Source organism: Hoplias malabaricus, chromosome 4 (assembly GCF_029633855.1).
Source record: "Hoplias malabaricus isolate fHopMal1 chromosome 4, fHopMal1.hap1, whole genome shotgun sequence".
Taxonomy (NCBI): domain Eukaryota; kingdom Metazoa; phylum Chordata; class Actinopteri; order Characiformes; family Erythrinidae; genus Hoplias; species Hoplias malabaricus.
This window is the reverse complement of record NC_089803.1, coordinates 227,733-248,342: the sequence shown is the minus strand read 5'-3', so window position 1 is coordinate 248,342 and position 20,610 is coordinate 227,733. Positions and strand designations below refer to the sequence as shown.

The window sequence follows — 20,610 nt, the reverse complement described above, 5'->3', positions numbered from 1 at the left end:
AACAAAGGTGAAATGTTCAACAAACAGGAAGGGGACTTAAATACACGAACAGACGAGACACACCTGAAACAGATAACGTGGGTGACGAACAAGGAGGCGGAACAAAGGCAGAGACAAGAAACAACAACAAACATAGCCATGTGCTCGCTCTCAGCCCATGGCCAGACAAAACAGACATGACGAGGGCATGACACATACACTAATAAATAATTATATAAAACATTATTCACTTTAATAAATAATTATATAAAACATTATATATTTAAAACTACATCAATAAAAACTGTATTCACTTTAAACAATAACTGAATAATACCACAGTCATCTTTCACATGATTGGCTGATGAAAGAATGATTGACAGCAGCTTTGCCTAGTCACTATCCCATATGATCAGGGCTGTAAAGCCCCACCCCCTTATTCTATATTCATGAGCCCGACATCACAACGTAATGGAATATCTCCGTTACCACATTTTCTGTTTTGTTTATTGTTTACAGCAAACAGTGTGTTATTTGATTATTGAAGTGCAAAAATTTTTTTTTTGTTTAAAGTGAATAATGTCTTTATAGTTTATAAATTTTATTTGTTTAATGTTTACAGTGTATAATTTTTGTATTGTTTAGTGTATATCAATTTTATGGTTTACAGTGTATGATTTTATGTATTATTTAGTTTATAATTATTTAATTGTTTAGTGTATATTTATTGTTTACAGTGTATGATTTTATTTATTATTTAATTTTAATCATTTTGTTTATAGTGTTTATTTTTTACAATGTATAGTGATTGTATCTATTATTTACAATTTATAATTATTATATTGTGTATTGTTTAGAGTGAATGTTTATTGTTTAGTGTATAGTGATTTTACTTATTATTTACAGTTCATAATTATTTTATTTTTTATTATTTAGAATGTATGTTTATTGTTTACAGCGTATAGTGAGTTTATTTATTATTTACAGTTTAATTTTTATTGTTTATTGTCTAGAGTGTGTATATATATATATTTTTTATTGTTTAAAGGAGAGTGAAACACTTTTCTGCTTCTAAGTTTCCATTCCACCTTAAATAGTGCAGTCGTTACATTCTAATGCTTCAGTACACCCGCAATTTACAGCAGCATCACTTAAGGTGGAACTGGGAGTTTGAATTTTAAGCTCAAACTTGCATGGGAAATTTGAATTAAATCTCAGGATTACATCGCTGTTTTACATACTGCCTTTCCCTCGCTGGCCCTTTTACAGACTGCTGCTTTAAAGACGACGCTGACAGTACTTTTATAAGAGTCTGGGGATACTTCTGGTATTTCTGGCTCCGCCTCTGAGCCCGTCCTCTTCCTGGTGTATAAAACTCGAGCCCGAGCCGTCCTCTCGCCTCTGCAGGGTTACTTCACCGTCGTCAGGGACAGTTTATCGGGTCAGAATGGAGCGCGGTACCTTAAGTCTTCTCTATAGCGGAACTACGCTGTTTAAAGCGACACAGGGGAGCTCCTACAAAGCGGGCTCGGTCGCTCAGACCCGCCCGGACCAGGCACTCTGCTCCTCTGAGGACGGCGGGTCCCTGCCCGAGTCCCCGCAGACCGAAGACTTTATCCCGGACTTCCCCTGCCCCGGCGCTCTGCAAGAGGACACCCGCCGCCTAATGGCCGAATTTTACCGGGGAAAGACCGTCCCGGGCCGGGCTCCGCACCCCGCCCTCGGCACCATGGAGAAGGTGGTCGGGGATCTGGTTTTGAAACACCGCCTGGCCTACAACGGTGAGGAAATACAGCCTTTATCTTAATAAAATCTACACCTTTTTATTCTTTACCAAGGGATTACAGCGATTAAAAGCCTTTTTTTTTTACCGGGGGATTATAACGTCTAAGGTGTGTCTGATAAATTGAGCTAAATTTAGTCTGGTGTCCACAGAGCCTTCCAGTCCACCTTAAATGGCGCAGTTGTTACTTTGTGGCTCCGGTAAAATCAGTAATTCCACCGTGAATGGCGCCTGCACAACTCTGCATTCCACCTTAAATGGAATAGCGATTATAATGTGATACCAGTTCCGCCTTAAATGCTGCACAGTTTAAGGTGGAATGGCAAAATCCTACGCACGGAACCGATGCGGTTTGAGAAAAGGAAATTATGAGAAACTAAAGTTGTTTTCAGAGAAATATCTGAGCGTTAGGGTGAAAGGGGCGGGGCTACACCACTGTGGAGTCTAACAGCTCAGCGGAGGGGCGTGTCTAACAGCGCTATTTTATTATAATAATGTTAGACTACTGTCTCTAATACGTCCTTATTGTGTGTTATTAACGAAGCGGCTGTTCACTTTTTGATTATCGGTTTATTATTAATATCTGGCCAAGTCTGTGTGTCCGGTAGAGCTATAGATTTGGTGTGTGTGTGTGTTTGCGCACTTTTGGGTGTTTTTTTCCTGGAACTGAGATCGACTTCCTCTGAAACAGGGAGGGCTTATCACCCCCCCCCCCCCCCCCACACACACACACATTCAGAGAAAAAAAAACCCTTCTACCACAAACACTTCGCAGGAATACACTTTATATACACACACACACACACAGACTGATGTAAACACTGCCCACACTGACAGGTATTTATAGGTCTTTGTATAGTTTAGTAATGACGCAGGAATGCTTTGATCAGTGTGTGAGAGAGACAGACAGACAGACAGTTTAACTTGTTTATCAGGAGAATCTACTACATACAGAGTGAGACAGGGAGAGAGAGAGACAGACAGTTTAACCTGTTTATCGGGAGAACCTACCCAACTAGAGAGAGAGACTGAACAAATGAGTCAGAATACAGAAAGAGTGAGTCAGAGTGAAATGGTGAGGGAGTGAGATACTGGGTGAATGAGATGAAGAATACGGGAAGAGTGAATCAGATTGGGGTTTGAGGGAGTGAGAAATAGTGAGATACAGAGAGAGAGAGTGAGTGACTGAGTCAATACAGTGAGAGAGAAAGGGAAATGAGAAACAAAGGGCTTCATTTATTTAAACAGAGAGGGAGACAGATTGGGCCCTGGAGAAAGGAGAACTGAGAAGTGTTTTTTTAGGCAGAACTCCACCGGGGCTTTACCGCTTAAAACAAAAAAGTCCACGTTCACTGTCAGCATTACGTCACATCCTTAACCAGTTATGACTAAACTTCTGTTAAAATTCCACTTCTGCCTCTTCCCCTTCAATAGAGCAACAGTTCATTTATATATTAAAGAGCCAGCTGGGGGTCTGTGTGTCAGATTGACTAAAAGTAGTTAGAAACGACAGGCTTGTGTCAAAGTAAGATGAGGGGGGAGCTGTGGGTGTAGTGGTAATTGGGTACCTGTACATGATGGGGTACAGAGTGAAGCGGGTAGACCTGTGGGTGTAGTGCTAACTGGGCATCTGTACGTGAAGAGAGTGGAGCTGTGGGTGTAGTGCTAACTGGGCATCTGTACGTGATGGGGTACAGAGTGAAGCGGGTGGAGCTGTGGGTGTAGTGCTAACTGGGCATCTGTACGTGATGGGGTACAGAGTGAAGAGAGTGGAGCTGTGGGTGTAGTGCTAACTGGGCATCTGTACATGATGGGGTACAGAGTGAAGCGGGTGGAGCTGTGGGTGTAGTGCTAACTGGGCATCTGTACGTGATGGGGTACAGAGTGAAGCGGGTGGAGCTGTGGGTGTAGTGCTAACTGGGCATCTGTACGTGATGGGGTACAGAGTGAAGAGAGTGGAGCTGTGGGTGTAGTGCTAACTGGGCATCTGTACGTGATGGGGTACAGAGTGAAGCGGGTGGAGCTGTGGGTGTAGTGCTAACTGGGCATCTGTACGTGATGGGGTACAGAGTGAAGCGGGTGGAGCTGTGGGTGTAGTGGTAACGGCATCTGTACGTGATGGGGTACAGAGTGAAGCGGGTGGAGCTGTGGGTGTAGTGGTAACGGCATCTGTACGTGATGGGGAACAGAGTGAAGAGGGTGGAGCTGTGGGTGTAGTGGTAACGGCATCTGTACGTGATGGGGTACAGAGTGAAGCGGGTGGAGCTGTGGGTGTAGTGCTAACTGGGCATCTGTACGTGATGGGGTACAGAGTGAAGAGGGTGGAGCTCACTTTGTGATCTTTGATGTATTTCTCCTCAGGAATGGTCCAGCGGGTTTCGTTGGAGGACAACAGAATGGAGGTCATAAGCAGAGTGGCTAAGCTCATGTTTGAAGACGGTACGATGAATTGGGGCCGGGTGGTCAGTCTGGTGGCATTCGGAGAAGTTGTCTGTGAGAAACTCAGGGAATCTGGCCAAGACGAGTGTGTGGAGTACGTCGTTGATCACATTTCTACTTACCTCAGCACATACCAGCACCAGTGGCTCATCAACAACAAAGGATGGGTCAGTCTTCCTCAGAACTCTACAATTAAAGTCAGTCCACCTTAACTGGAGAAAATAATGTAGGATTACAGTCAGTCCACCTTAACTGAAGAAAACAATGCAGGATTACAGTCAGTCCACCTTTAACTGGGCGAAACACCAGAGCATTACTGTCAGTCTTCATGCCGTAGGATTAGTCAGTCCACCCCAGAAGAACTAGCAGTAAGAACTCCATTAGGCTCCGCCCACCCACACACCTGGGGGACAGTTGTTCTGATTATCTCTTAAGGAGGCATAGATTATAATTAGGACTCCTTTCAGAAACGGGTTTCTAATTCTACAGAAACTCACAGATGACTGAGTGAATTTGAATATGTAAATGATCAGGTTAAAGCCTTATTTTATTGTGTTGAATGTTAATTAGAGAATTAAAGAAGTCGAATGAGTATCGACTGAGCTCTGAGAGACTCAGAGGAGACTTGGCTCAGTTTTTCCACTCCTTAATTATTTAGGCAGGTGTGTGTTTACATCACGCACATCTGAGAGCAGTCTCTCTCTCTCTCTCTGTCTCTCTCTCTTAGTAAACATCACTCGATTCAGTGGCTGAAATTAATATTTTTAGGTTCTTTGTTTTGAATATAATGTGTTTCTGTAAATTGAGGGTGTTAGGAATTTATTATCTTATTGTATCTTTTAGAACATCAAAGGGCATCTATATGTTATAATAATATGTTATTTTCACCTAGAATCTGTATTTAGTTAAGGCTAGCTTTAATGGTAGGTGTTTGTTTAGTTAAAGCTGGGTTTAATGGTAGGTGTTAGGTTAGTTAAAGCTGGGTTTAATGGTAGGTGTTAGTTAAAGCTGGTTTTAATGGTAGGTGTTTGTTTAGTTAAAGCTGGGTTTAATTGTAGGTGTTTGTTTAGTTAAAGCTGGGTTTAATGGTAGTTGTTTTAGTTAAAGCTGGGTTTAATGGTAGGTGTTTGTTTAGTTAAAGCTGGGTTTAATGGTAGGTGTTTGTTTAGTTAAAGCTGGGTTTAATGGTAGGTGTTTGTTTAGTTAAAGCTGGGTTTAATGGTAGGTGTTAGTTTAGTTAAAGATGGGTTTAATGGTAGGTGTTAGTTTAGTTAAAGATGGGTTTAATGGTAGGTGTTTGTTTAGTTAAAGCTGGGTTTAATGGTAGGTGTTTGTTTAGTTGAAGCTGGGTTTAATGGTAGGTGTTTGTTTAGTTGAAGCTGGGTTTAATGGTAGGTGTTTGTTTAGTTGAAGCTGGGTTTAATGGTAGGTGTTTGTTTAGTTGAAGCTGGGTTTAATGGTAGGTGTTTGTTTAGTTGAAGCTGGGTTTAATGGTAGGTGTTTGTTTAGTTAAAGATGGGTTTAATGGTAGGTGTTAGTTTAGTTAAAGCTGGGTTTAATGGTAGGAGTTAGTTTAGTTAAAGCTGGGTTTAATGGTAGGTGTTTGTTTAGTTAAAGCTGGGTTTAATGGTAGGTGTTTAGTTAAAGCTGGGTTTAATGGTAGGCGTTTGTTTATTTTAAGCTGGGTTTTTTGTTGATTGTGGTGTTAACCTCATGGTTGGTTGGTTGTTTTTCAGGATGGTTTTGTGGAGTTTTTCCGGAAGGACGACCCCGAGTCACAAGTGTGGAACACACTGGTGAAGTTGGTCGGAGTCGCCGGCCTGGGGGCAGGGCTTGCACTACTGATGCGATGAAGGGGCTGGGCCTGCACTACTCACATGCTGAAGGGTTGGAGCTGAACATAGAATGTGAACACTATGGTTTTGTCATGTCGTCCATAGTGGAGGTGTTCACCAGCTTCACCTGAACAGCAGATCAGTTTCTCTGAGGACTGCTGGCTGCACTCGGGGGACTGGGCCGGTCTCGGAGGACTGGGCAAGTCTCGGGAGACCGGGCTGGACTCGGTGGACTGGGCTGGACTGGGAGGAAAGGGAGATTGAAAGTGCCTGTTCCGTCCAGAATTTGGATGGGGAGATTGGATGTGCCTGTTTTTTGCTGATTAGACTGTTTTAGTTTTGTGACTGTGCTGAAAAAATAGATTATTATATTTGTAGATGTACATAATGTAAATAGACACTTGGTATATATTAGAATATTATTTTCTTTTGGCCAGGATCCACAGTATAATTGTTCCAAGGCTTATGTTTAGATTATTGTCCACAACCAGATTGAATAGTTTCACATAGTGTGTGTGTGTGTGTGTCCCTGTATGAATGTGTGCGAGTGTGTTTTAGATTTAGCTAGAATTATTAAAATCTTTAAACTAACTGTGCTTCAGATTCAGAGATCACTTAAAGGTAAAGGGATAAAAAGATTCTTTTACCAAATAAAACAGAATAATCTGGATTATGATCCTTTTTTTTTTTTTTTTTTTTTTTTTTTTTTAATAAATAAGCCAAAAAAAGGTAATGACTTTTATTGTCATTTGTGAATAAATCATGTTTATGCTTCGTACAGTGGGTCCCTCACATCCAGGCAGCCATGTTGCATTTTATAGTGCACAGCAGAGTTCATATAGTTGGGTTCCTTATAGAGACGTCTGTAGGTTGACGTTCCCAATGGGTTCTTCCCTTCCCTCATTTTACCCACAATTCAGTGCAGCGTGTTGAACCACAGTATCCAGAGTTTGTCTTTAAATCGTTTCCATAAAGAACAGGATATAACGCTTATGAAAATGAATTAAAGTCTTCGTTGTTTCTAGACATGAGCTGGTTTTACAGGCTCTTTTCTGAGAATAAATGTATGTAAATACAGAATTAACAAAAAACAACATCCACGTGTGAAGCTCTGAGGAAAAAGCCACGTCTCTGAACCTGAGCTCTGTGTGTGAGCTCTCTGGTTATTCTCTGAACCAGGAGGCAGCGCTGCCTTCAGATCCAGTTTAAGTCGTGATCTTAACAAATGTATACGTGTCATTTTTAACTGCTGGTGAAATCTGACCTAAGGCAGAGACTGTGAATGTTTGAGAGGAAAAAAAAGAAAATGAATTTAATTCTGTCTTTGTTTATAAAGAAATAGTGTAGACTGAACTCCTTACACTCTGGCTTTTTCCTTTTTTTATGTTTTTTTTTTGGGAATTCTTACAGGCGTGACGTTCACCACAGCGTGACCACAGGACTTCAGAGAAGTCACTGGTGAGTGAGTCATGGAAGGACTGGGGCTAAATTTAAATGAAGCAGAAGCGTGACTTGGAAGCAGTGACCTGAGGGAATTTGGGCTGAGGTCCAGTTCCTGCTCTTTAGTTTCTGTTCTCCACCCCATGAAAGTAATCCAGAAATGACAGATTCCCATGAGAAATTCTGCCCCTGACAAAAGTGACGTGTTCATCACAGTTGGGGTGGGGACTCCATCAGATTTGTACTCATTAACCATAAGTAAAAACAAATATAAAATTCAACAGGAAGGGTTTTACAGTGACAGGTTCCTCAGTCACTGTGGATTAAACTGAAGGAACCGTCGTGTAATTTGCATCTCTTAAACCAAAATGCAAAAGAGTCTCCAGTTAAAGTGGCAGATAGACTTTAGTGAGCTGCTGGACTCTGTTATTTAACATGGTCTGAAGAAGAAAAATATCATCTGAAATAGTAGATAGGGTTAATAAACTCCTTCAGTAATGAAGTCCAACACGGCGTGTGGCAGAAGATGAGGCTGATTCCAGTCAGTAATATCTAAGGTCTAAAGAAAATCTAAAATAAGTGACTGTTATATGGGCAAGTTAAAATTTTGTCTTCATTAAATTAAATTAAATATAGAGTGTAAATGATTTGCACAAAAGTGCAGTTTGGTTTTATTTGAGTTTTGCCCAGTGTCCCCACTGGAAATGGGTTTGGAATAAAATATAACAATGTTTAAAATAGTAGAATTTCACAAATTAAATGTCTTTTCTGAGACATTTCTATAAAAATATAGGTTTAATGATGAAGTCATGGATCTGGACACTGTGTCTCTCCGCTGGACAAGGCTGTGTTCTCTTGTCCAGTCTGTCCAACTCGGCTGGAAATGTCTGATGAGGGTGTGGAGAGTCCACCTCATTCCTCATTAGTCAGAGTTATTCTGGCACAGTGTAATCACGTGGTAACCAAACGGCAAGGATTAGTCACAGATGAACTGGGACTACAGCCCTGGATCTTTCCTCCGCTTCCTTCACTCCTCCATCACTCGTTGTCCTTCACTGAAAAGCTTCTGTGAGTGTTCCCTGAGGTGGAGGTGGTGGTATCATGGGTCTGAGTCCAGAGTGTCCCATGTCTGAATAAACCTGGGGAGGCTGAGGGGCAGGAAAACCAGCCTATTTTCCATATGACGAAATTCACACAAATGATTAGTGTTCCTGTTTCACAGAGTTCACTCATTCACCCTTTACTGTCTTTACAGGGGATTAGTGTTTGTAAAGTCCACCATCAGCTGAAGTCTGAGAAATTCCTACCGTTCACAGAGTCACAGACGGCTTCGTTACCACGAGCTGCCCTTTGCCGGACCGCAGACTGCTCAAGGAGGATGTGTCTCTCTGTGGGCTTCTGCTTCCCACAGTGCTGTGTGTGTATGGAGAAACACTCTGTGCCTTTGTGTGTGTGTGTGTGGACATTTTGTTTCCCATGATGCTGCATGTTTATGGAGAAACACTTTTTTTTGTGTGGACCTTTTATTTTCCACAACGCTAGGTGTTTTTGGAGAGACATTTTAATTGTGTGTGTGGAGAAATATGCTGGTGTGTGTGAATTTCCGCAATGTGGAAATGTCTGTCTGAGTAAGTTGACCAGTCTTTGGTTTTCTCTCTCTATTCTGCGTTATTATTATTATTATTATTATCTCACATGGTCTTCTGTTTGACCAGTTTCATAGTGGTGTTCCCTAGGATTAAAGCAGAGAGAAGGAGAAACGCTGTGTCACACAGATGTAGCTGAGCTCTTATTGCCTCCTTCACTTTGTATGTTTTATATTTCTATAATTTATCATTTTATATTTTTCCATCTCACCGTAAAGACACTGAAGCCAACTGGTAGAGGAAGGAATAAAACAATTATTCATTCATTCATTCATTGTCTGTTGGAATTCTCACAGAAACTCATGTGTAACTCGAGCTGTTTAGTTTTGTAGCATTTTCGCTCTGTGTTTACTTTCATGCAGTTAGCACTCTCCTGAATTTAGAGTCAGTTCCACCTTAAGTAATGTAACTGTAACAGTAAAAATAAGTCTGTGTTACCCCCCTATGGAGCAGGAATAGAGCAATATCCTCATCTCGGTTGGTGCTTTTCAGCGTTTGGAGTCTCTCCGTTGTCTAAAAACCTCCAGATGGCGTTTCTCTGCCGTGAGCAGAGAGAGAGAAAGCCTAGCACCGGACCCAGACACTTTGTTTTTTACCTATTTACAGACACTGGGGCTTCGTAAACACATTAGAGCGGTTTCCAGAGCAAACCGACTGCAGAGCAGCACATGGAGAGGACACACACTCAGAGCTTTATACACAGGGTTTTAGTTTTTTAAATGGTGAACATCACCTTAAGGCTTTACTGTCAGTCTCCATTAATATATGAGGAAATCCACCCCCCCCCCCCTGTGTTGTCATCACTTCTGTTTCCCTGTATCACAAACACACACCTTATTGACATTCAGCCGGGTTCTGTTCCTGTTTGTTTGGTAAAACACTTCCCTCCTGGATGGGTGGGGGCAGTAGGGGGCGCCCCACATTTGAAAAACCACCGTTTGCAACTTCAAACACTGAACAGATGAATAACCTCACTGTCCAGACTGAAACGTGCTTCTCTAAACCAGTAAATCTACAGAAGTAGGAGGAGAGTCCTTCTGAACTTTCAGTGGAAGTTGATGTAAATAGATTTTTTTTTTTGTGATTTTGAAGCCTTTCTATTGGTCCTTCACAGCGATGCCGAGCCGTGACTCAAAACGGTTTCTGCTGTTAGCTCTTAGTTAAACCCAGTTAGTGTCAGGGTTGAGTCTTGTGTGTGTGTGTGTGAGTGAGTGGAGGACGCATGTGCTGCTGATGTTAGCATATGTATTTTCAATAAATGCAAAGGTTAACAACCACACATGCAAAGCGATGAAAGAGTGAGGTTTCGCTTCCTCTGAAAACAGACCACGGCCTTGAGATCATTTTAAACTCAAACTGAGTTCAGTCTTTAACTCAACACACAGTTTTAGATGAGGACATGGTGTAAACTGTATTTTTACACACTGCCCTTACACGAGGACACTCTTAGACTTCACTGTATGTTTAGGTAAAAATTATTAAATAATTTTCTCACAGTGTCTGGGGTTATTTTCACATCTGTGCCGTTTACTGTGTTTATGTGGAATTAAAGTTTGTTAACACTGGGAAAATGCTCTGTAATTAGATTTAACTCACTTACAAAGAACCTGTAAACTACCAACACAACCAGTCAGGGTAAAATCTGCTTAGCAACAAGCAGCTTATTGGCCGACAGCCCTTTGTGACATCACCAGGTGGTATTCTATGTATTAATGATCCGTGTAGTTTAGAATTAACACAAATTACATGTTCCTCAAACTTAAGGCTTTTCCTGGAGCAAACACAGACAAACCACAGCTGTAACAGGCTGTTGCTGAAGTGTGGCTTTGGTGTGTGTGTGTGTGTGTGTATTTGAGGGATATCATGTACTAACATAAGCCTAAGAATTTCCTTCTCTCTCTCTCTCTCTCTCTCTCTTGTGTCTTTCAGTTTTTGTCTTCCCTTTTGTCTCTCTATAATCTTTATTTCTCTCCTTTTCTCATTATCTCACATTTCCTTGTGTGTGTGTGTTTTTGAGGGATTTCATGTAGCTACATAAGCCTAAGAATTTCCCCTCTCTCTCTCTCTCTCTCTCAGTTTTTTGTCTTCCTTTTGTCTCTCTGTAATCTTTATTTTTCTCCTTTTCACATTATCTCACATTCTCACATTTCATTCTCTCTTTCTCTCTCTGTGTGAGTGTGTGTGTGGGTGGGAGAAAGATAAGAAAGTAATATGTAAATACAGAGAGAGAGAGATAAATGGCCACACAGAGGAAGGTCAGAGGAACAGAGTGTTTATCTAAATATGGAAATGTAAATAATTTAACAGTGTAGAGGTGATAATGAAGGGTCGGAAAACCACACACACACACACACACACACACTCCAGTGCAGCATACTCCTTTCTTTCTGTTCTAAATTATCCACTCCTTTTTTAGGAACATGGATATTCTGCCCTCTCCCCTTCTCTCTCTCTCTCTCTCTCTCTCTCGCTCTCTCTCTCTCTCACACTCACACACACACAGAGCCTGGTCTACATGGTTTAAGGATTAAAGATTACATAGACTTCCATTCATTTCATGGATGCTCACTTTGACCACAACCATAACTATTGCTACATTACCTCGACCCTAACCCCGACACATTTCCACCCTGAAATGTATTGATAGCCGCTATGGGGACATCAGGTCCACACAATGTGATGAATAACTACACCACACACACACACTGTCCACAGGTGTGTGTGAGGGACTGGGTGAGTGTGAATGTGTGTGTGTGTGTGTGAGACTGAGTGAGTGAATGTGTGTGTGTGTGACTGGGTGAGTGAATGTGTGTGTGTTTGTGTGACTGGGCGAGTTATGAATGGTGTTTTATTTAATTCTGAAAACTCCTGCCTGTTTCTCCTTATGAATTGTGGTGTGCTTGTGATGTAACCGCAGGGAGTGTGTGTGTGTGTGTGTGTGTGTGGTCATATGACAGGCTTGTGGAGATCGGGTGGATGTTGTGGAGAGTTTTTATGGAGATGGTGTTTTTTCAGCTCTCAGCCCACATTCCCTCTACAAACACTCCTGCTGTCATTCACCTGAATGTAGCAGTGTTAAAGAGACGTAACATAAAGACACCCCTGGAGCCCACCAACCCACACACTGTGAAACAAGACCCCAGTCATTTCTCTATGTGCTGTCTAAGTCTGAAAACACGGGATAAAATGAGCAGTTCTGATTCTACTCCTCTTCTGATGTCACATGCAGAGACTATAGAATGGCCCCGCCCCTTCGTCTGAGTCTGTCCAATCACAGCGCTGGACCCGTGTGTATATGAGAGCACAAAGACGAGGTTAAACACAGCAAAACAGACACAACGAGCGCGGAGAAATAGAGAAAACAAGAACGGAGAAGATAGAGAACAGAGTGAAAACGGCTAAAAGCCAGAGCTTCTGCTCTTCACTCCTCACTGCTGTGCGCTCAGGGTCGGGGTGAACAGCGAGCAGCTCATTATCATTTAAAAGAACAGGCGCGCTGAAGTTCCTCTGGTGTATGGAACAGTGGAACTGTGTTCTCTGGAGCAATGGGGTTCCTCTGGTGTGTGGAACAGCGGAACTGTGTTCTCTGGAGTGATGGTGTTCCTCTGGTGTGTGGAACAGTGGAACTGTGTTCTCTGGAGCGATGGGGTTCCTCTGGTGTGTGGAACTGTGTTCTCTGGAGTGATGGGGTTCCTCTGGTGTGTGGAACAGGGGAACTGTGTTCTCTGGAGTAATGGGGTTCCTCTGGTGTGTGGAACTGTGTTCTCTGGAGTGATGGGGTTCCTCTGGTGTGTGGAACAGTGGAACTGTGTTCTCTGGAGTGATGGGGTTCCTCTGGTGTGTGGAACAGTGGATCTGTGTTCTCTGGAGTGATGGGGTTCCTCTGGTGTGTGGAACAGGGGAACTGTGTTCTCTGGAGTAATGGGGTTCCTCTGGTGTGTGGAACAGGGGAACTGTGTTCTCTGGAGTAATGGGGTTCCTCTGGTGTGTGGAACTGTGTTCTCTGGAGTGATGGGGTTCCTCTGGTGTGTGGAACAGTGGATCTGTGTTCTCTGGAGTGATGGGGTTCCTCTGGTGTGTGGAACAGTCCTGGGGGGGTTATGTGTTCAGAAGTGTCCGTAGTGTGAGTCAGTGTGTGAGTGTGTGTTGTTCTGTGAAGGACTAGTGCACCCCTCCAGGGTGTGTTTCTTCCAGTGAATCCGGGTAGACTCCAGACCCACCGTGACCCTGAACTGGATAAGGGCTACAGACAATGAATGAAAGAATTTTGTAAACAGAGTTCTGTTCGTCTGTGTCCGTCAGTAAAGGACCTCGGGCTGTTTCCCAAATAGAGTTAGAGAACTTTAAAGAGTTTAAAACTGACGCTGTGTCCGTACTGTTCCCTATTCATTATATAGTGCACTATTTTGGGATTCCGCCATTTTGTAATAGTGTCTGAAAACTAGTGGACAACATCAAACAAAATGGACTCAAACATATTACACATAATTCAATATGATGTTTGGTAAAAAAAAAAACGCAATTATCCCCTACTCTCCTGATCTCAGTTCCCTGATAGTGCACTATGTAGTGAGTAATGTAGGGAATAGTGAATTGGTAGCCATTTTGGACACAGGGTAAAACTACTTCACCCAGGCAGTACACTAGACATTTTACTATTATTTTTATCTTTTATTTTTATGACTCTCACTGTGCCGTACGGAGGGTGTAGGGAGACATTTGGGATTCAGCCTTGTCTTTACTGTAGCGTGGAAACCTCACACTGATCACTCACACTTTCAGACGAGGAGAACTACTTTATTAAACTTTAACACAAATCAGAGGAATACTTTAGGTGATAGAATCTGTTCACTCTCAGAGCGCAGGGACAGCAGGGTCAGATTATTTACCTGTACACAGTGGTAAACGACTGAGATGGAGGAATACAGGGCTTGTGTCTGTCGTCTCTTACACACTACAACAACAAAGCAGTGAGATAAGAAGATGACCAAAGCTTGTGTGTGATCTGTGTGTGAATAACTCACTCAGATTCAGACAGAAGAGCAGAGAGACGCATTAGAGTCTGACGCTAACATTAGGTCCTACGGTGAAAATGCTAATGTGGCTAACAGAGGATAAGAGTCCTCTCCAGGGCAGGGAGAGGAGCTGTGCGTGAGTGTATTAGTGCCGCACTGTGGTGTCAGACCCTCAGATCCCAGAATGGAAAACACCAGAAACATCACTCGGTGAAACACAAGAGTAGAACTGGTCCAAAATGACTTAGAATTAGCCAAAGTGTCCCAGCTGCATAATTAACACTAACTAGCGTTTGAGGGTGTAGGGTAGTTAGAAGACTAGAGTGCACTCAGTTACCCAAAGTACACACTTCGACCTGTTCTGGTTTTGAGTACAATGTTGAAGACACTATTGTTCCCACAGTGTAACGTGATCTAAATACCTGACAGAAGAGAGTGTGTGTGAGTGTTAGTGATGGGAATTTCGACTCTTTTTGGGGAGCTGGCTCTTTCGGCTCCTAAATGGCTCTTTGTTTCCGCTGGTACAGAACAACATTACCTACATTTTACATGACTATGTGGACAAAATATTATTGTTCAATATTAAAAATAATAAATAGTGTTGCAATGGCCAATTGTTTTTATGGCTGTCTTGTAATAACTCACTGATGGCACTCACACATTAAATTGTATAAATAACTGGATTTTTATTTAAACACCTTAATAAAAAATCACTTGTAAACTCTGAAATACAGCCAATGGAACCCAAAAAGTGGGTATTACAAATTAGCTTATTAAATTAAATAATCATCCATTTCTGGGTAATAAAATAAACAAATACAAAGTGCAAAACAGCAGCATTCAACGGTAGTGATTAAAACCACAATGTCAACAAACATTTAACTGATTTAACATTTTCTTCAACTATTTTTTGGAAGGCAGATTCATTCATTCATTCATTATTTGTAACCCTTATCCAGTTCAGGGTCGCGGTGGGTCCAGAGTCTAACTGGAATCATTGGGCGCAAGGCAGGAATACACCCTGGAGGGGGCGCCAGTCCTTCACAGGGCAACACAGACACACACACTCACACCTAGGGACACTTTTGAGTCGCCAATCCACCTACCAACGTGTGTTTTTGGATTGTGGGAGGAAACCGGAGCACCCGGAGGAAACCCACGCAGACACAGGGAGAACACACCAACAGCGGGAATCGAACCCACAACTTCCAGGTCACTGGAGCTGTGTGACTGGAAGTCAGATTGGCATTCAGGAAAACCAAGTGTCTCAGCTTGGAGGGTTGAAGGGTTGGAGCTTGCTTGTTGTTCTGATTGGTTGAATGACAAGCCTTAGAAAAAAATGGCTCGGTCTTAGACGGGAACCGGCTCTCATAGTTCACTTACAAGAGCCGGCTCTTTGAACCGGTTCGTTCGCGACCGACACATTCTAGTTTTGTGGAAATCCACACTTGATACAGCGTATGTCAGCAATGTCATACGCTACCATAGCAACCCTTCAGCACTACTAAGTGCAGCAGTAAGCTAATAGAGTGTGTCCTAACCTATCGCCCCCAAAGAATTCATATGAGTACACTCCGTACAGGACTAGTGTGTAGTACACAGCTGTGAGTATCCCAGGTGATGGTAAGTGCTGGGGAGGAACAGGACATGTATAACCGAGTTACGCGTTTACAATTGAGCAGTAATACATTGGAGGATGGTCGTAGATCAGTCGTAGGTCAGTTAACAACACCAATATCTCACATTACTGCACCAACCTTATATGTAGAACTACGATTATACCACAGTTTGTTAAGGAACTGATGGTGGACCTGAGGAGGGACAAGACACTGGTGTCCCCTGTGTCCATCAGGGGGGTCAGTGTGGAAACTGTGGAGGACTACAAATACTATGGGAGTGCACAGTGACAATAAACTGGACTGGGCTAAGGACACTGATGCCCTCCACAGGAAGGGCCAAAGTTAACTTCTGAGGCACCTGAGGTCCTTCAACATCTGCCGGACTATGCTCATGATCTTCTATGTGTCTGTGGTGGCGAGTGTTGTCCTATATGCTGTTGCATGCTGGGGCAGCAGATGCCAACAGACTTAACCAACTGATCCATAAGATAGGTGATGATGTAGGTGTAGAGCTGGACTTGCTTGCAGTGTTACAGAGGAGGGTGCTATCTAAGCTGCAGGCCGTTATGTACAATGGCTTTCACCCGCTCTACGACACAGTGATGAAACACAGGAGCACATTCAGTGCAGGACTTATTCCACCAAAATGCACCACAGAGCCCCACAGGAGGTCATTCCTAACTGTGGCGACCAAACTCGGTAACTCCGCCCTCAAAGTGTGACACTACGGTTCATCCGTGCAGTACTCAACACCACATTACACTGTTCATATGTACAATAATAATAATAGTGTGATTCATTTTTCTTAATGTGAGCAATAATTCAGAGGTGTAATCATCTACACAATATATTTTATATTTATTATCACAGCCAATGTTACTTTACTGTATATTTAAGAATGTAAATATGTACATATTGCACATTTCTCTTTTGTTTATTTTTTTCATTTTTTTAGAGTGTTTAATCTTTACATAAACGGTTGCAGCTGTAACAACAACAATTTATCTCTGGGATCAATAAAGTATTTCTGAATCTGAAATAAACGAATAGTCCGTAAAATGTCATGGCCATCACCAGGAGCAGTGCCAGAAAACAGTCCCACAGCAGAGCACTGGCACAGGGATGCGTACCTCAGCCAAATCAGCTGCAGCCAGCGCCAGTGTCAGCAAGCAATCCCTCGTTGGACATCAGGGACAGCCGCAGTCTACAATTCCAGTGGACGGAGCAGAGAATACAGGCAGGCAGCTGGTCAGCAGGCCTCACTGTTAGCATCAGTTTTATCAAACAACTAACAGAGAAACCAGGTCCCACAGGTCAGATCTCACAGTAGACAGCAGCAGAGGAGAAAAGACCACCACACCCATGTACCCTTACAGGTCAAATTACAATTTTCATGAAATATTGGCACTCTTGGAACATCTCTCAACCAATCAATCTTCAGGGGCAGGACTAACTGTGGGAGAATACACATTCTGGACCTCTACCCAGTGCAGGTTTTCTTGTTTTTTAGGGGGTATACTGTATTTCTAGGTAGGTCAGTCAGGCACTGTCCCCCTAAGGAGACATCACAGACTCGTCCCCCTCTTACTCTTACACCTGTAGAAACAACCCTGAGACAGGGACGAGGTACAGCAAAGATGTGTTTAGAGGCATTGTCTTCTCGCACTGTTTGTCAAACATTCTTCCCATAAAACACTATTGGTACTCGAGTATTTAAATAAAGTGTAGGTCCAAGTCTTTTTACAACTTGATATCTGCTTTGGAGATCAGCAGAAATTGTTACATGAGGCATGGTGTAAAAAACATACTTTGACTTGTTTAGCAGGTCCACAGGAATGTGTGAAAAATATACATTTTTGGCTTAAATTTTTTGGATTAAATTACAGTGATCTGGTGTTCCCTTAAAGCTCTTGAAATTAAACCTTTGATATGTTTGCTGTTCTGTTAGTTGCCTGCTCACTCGAGGTCACATAGCTGGCAGGACTTGTTTATTGTCTTGAAAATTCCTTAAGAAAGAAAAGGTTCAGTGCAGCCTCTGTTTGTCCACAACTAAGTAGTTTTCAGTATCCAGAGACTCCTCATCCACAGGCCTTTGGAGTATTTTATTTACTTGTTTTGGTCTAGACAGAGTTGAAGAGTAGGATAGGCTCTTGTAAACACACATGGTTTAGTGCGGTTGTTTGACACTGGATTCTCAAATGTGTTCCAAACTATATAGCACTTTATATTTCAGCCCCGTGATCCACCTTAAATGGTGCTGTAAATTTATGTGTAATCACAGTAAGTTCATACAAAACCGAGTATTTATGTTTGTCAAACTCCTGTCGTCTGTCATCTTTCGTTTTTGCCACAGATCACTGAATATATTTTGTGTTTACAGACTCTCATCATCTTTAATTTAGATTGTATCCTAAGACTTTGAGGAAAGCTAATACACTCAGCTGTTTGTTAAAGCAGAAGACAGCAGAATATTCTTCTGATGTAAGCAGGTTTGAAAATGTCACACGGTTTTAAAAAGTATTTTGCATTCTGTAGTGGAATACATTTGAAAACTAACTCTCCCAGCCCTGTTTGTTGTGCAGTGCAGTCCTGATAGTTAGCTTGGCTTTGGTTCTGCAAACTTCGGGGCACAGAAGTCTTCACCACTTCCTGTTGTGCTCTGATTGGCTGTTTCATGTTTTTCTGCCTCTGAATCATAGCAACATGGCTTTAAAAATAAACGCTTCTCAGAAATCAGCTGACACACAAGGGGGGGGGGCACATTCCTGTGTGTACTTAACACACACACACACAACCACATACCACACACACTGAGGGAAGTGATAAGACTTCCACTGAAACTGTCTTGCACTGAAATACTGTTGTGTTTAAAGTTAAGGTTAAAGTGAATAAAACTGAAAGCTTTATTTATTTTACACATATTTTCCTTGAAAAGTTCTCCACTCCCTTCAGGAATCACCCTGATGAAGATCAGTCCCAGTTTAACTCACACAGTCACACACACACACACACACACACACACACACACTCTTCCAGTTACTCACACACACACACACTCACCCAGTCAATCACACACTCACCCAGTAACTCACACTCACTCACAACAAGGTCTTTGGTCTAATGTTTGTAAGGGAAATGGTTCTAGTTGAGTTCTCTGTAGATATGAAAGTTTCTAGTTGAGTTTTCTGTAGATATGAAAGTTTCTAGTTGAGTTCTCTGTAGATATGAAATTTCTAGATTATATGCAGTAGATTTCTTCTGAGAGCACCAGTCTTGGGTCTGTGAGATATTTTGTGTGAGATATTCCTTGTTCTGTGTGAGACATCTGTGGGTCTGTAAGCACAAAGTGAGATGGTTCTAGGTTTGAGGGTTCTAGATTAGATTAGAGAGGGTTGTCTATCTGGAATTTGTGTGTGAGGTGTTCTGCAGGTCTGATTCTTATGAGGCCAACACGTTCTGGGTAGGATGTCTCTGGGTCTGCGGGCTCTAGGTGAAAAGGTTCTTATGAAATGAAGTCTAAGATGCAGGCGTTTGATGTCATTAAGTGTTACTGAGAAGGTGAGAATGACGTAGAGGAAGAGGAACCGAGAACACACACAGGAACTGTAGACATCTCACTTTGACCTGAAAACCTGCTTCTGCAGCTGTAAAGACGTTCATAACAAGTTCATAAAGAGTTCATAAGTGTCCTATGAACGGATGAAACTGTGGCTTAATTTAAGCATCATCCGAAACACCACAGGTTTCTGTAAATATCAGTTCACTCTGAAACTTATTCCTGCAATGTTCTAACCAGCTGTAGATGGGGATATTGAAGACAAACACCTGCTGCAAAACATTCTGCAAGAATCATTTTAAGTTGGTGATTTGCTGGAGCCTGTAATAAACACAGGGTCCAGGAATGCCCTGTGTGAGTGAGAGATGGTTGTAGCAGGAGAATCAGAGTTAAGTGCTTTAGCTGTTCTGCGGTGTGGGGATGACTCTGTCCTGCATTATGTCTGCTGACTGATCGGAAGATGCCCTTATATGTAAGGAAACAAACTCCAAACTACAACGGGTGCTGAAAAAGTTCTGGGTGTAGATATAATGAGTGTGTAATGGTTCCAGGAAATCAAGTCACTTAAATTGGATATTGTGAATTCAACTATATGCATAACACACAGAGGTGATTTTTCCAGGATTAAGGCTCTACATAAAACTTGAAAAGGACTAAAGTGAAATTATGTACGACACAAGGAAAGTGCAAGGAAATGAACACCAATACAAGGAACGTGCAAGGAAATGAACATCAGTACAAGGAAAGTGCAAGGAAATGAACATCAGTACAAGGAACGTGCAAGGAAATGAACATCAGTACAAGGAAAGTGGAATAAAATGAAAATCAGTACAAGGACAGTGCAAGAAAATGAACATCAGTACAAGGACAGTGCAAGGAAATGAACAGCAGTACAAGGGAAGGGCAAGGAAATGAACATCAGTACAAGAACAGTACAAGGAAAATTACATCAGTACAAGGAAAGTGCAAGAAAATGAACATCAGTACAAGGATATTACAAGGAAATGAACATCAGTACAAGGAAAGTGCAAGGAAATGAACATCAGTACAAGGAAAGTGCATGGAAATTAACATCAGTACAAGGAAAGTGCAAGAAAATGAACATCAGTACAAGACAAGTGCAAGAAAATGAACATCAGTACAAGACAAGTGCAAGAAAATGAACATCAGTACAAGGAAAGTGCAAGGAAATAAACATCAGTACAAGGAAAGTGCATGGAAATTAACATCAGTACAAGGTAAGTGCAAGGAAATGAACATCAGTAGAAGGACATTACACAGAAAGGAACATCAGTACA

At 42.1% G+C, this 20,610-nt stretch overlaps 1 protein-coding gene across 1 annotated transcript; it reads left to right on the top strand.

Moving 5' to 3' along the window:
* The first annotated feature begins 1,369 nt into the window (after nucleotides 1–1,369).
* mcl1a (MCL1 apoptosis regulator, BCL2 family member a) lies at nucleotides 1,370–6,767 on the top strand. Its single transcript, XM_066669575.1, has 3 exons — nucleotides 1,370–1,760; nucleotides 4,124–4,368; nucleotides 5,938–6,767. The coding sequence occupies exons 1-3, from the start codon at nucleotides 1,427–1,429 to the stop codon at nucleotides 6,052–6,054; spliced, it is 696 nt and encodes a 231-aa protein (XP_066525672.1). The 5' UTR covers nucleotides 1,370–1,426; the 3' UTR covers nucleotides 6,055–6,767.
* The last annotated feature ends 13,843 nt before the right edge of the window (nucleotides 6,768–20,610 follow it).

Coding starts and splice junctions, on each gene's coding strand:
- mcl1a (XM_066669575.1), top strand. CDS start 1,427: ATGGAGCGCGGTACCTTAAGTCTTCTCTATAGCGGAACTACGCTGTTT. Junction 1,761..4,123: donor ACACCGCCTGGCCTACAACG/GTGAGGAAATAC, acceptor ATTTCTCCTCAG/GAATGGTCCAGCGGGTTTCG. Junction 4,369..5,937: donor TCATCAACAACAAAGGATGG/GTCAGTCTTCCT, acceptor GTTGTTTTTCAG/GATGGTTTTGTGGAGTTTTT.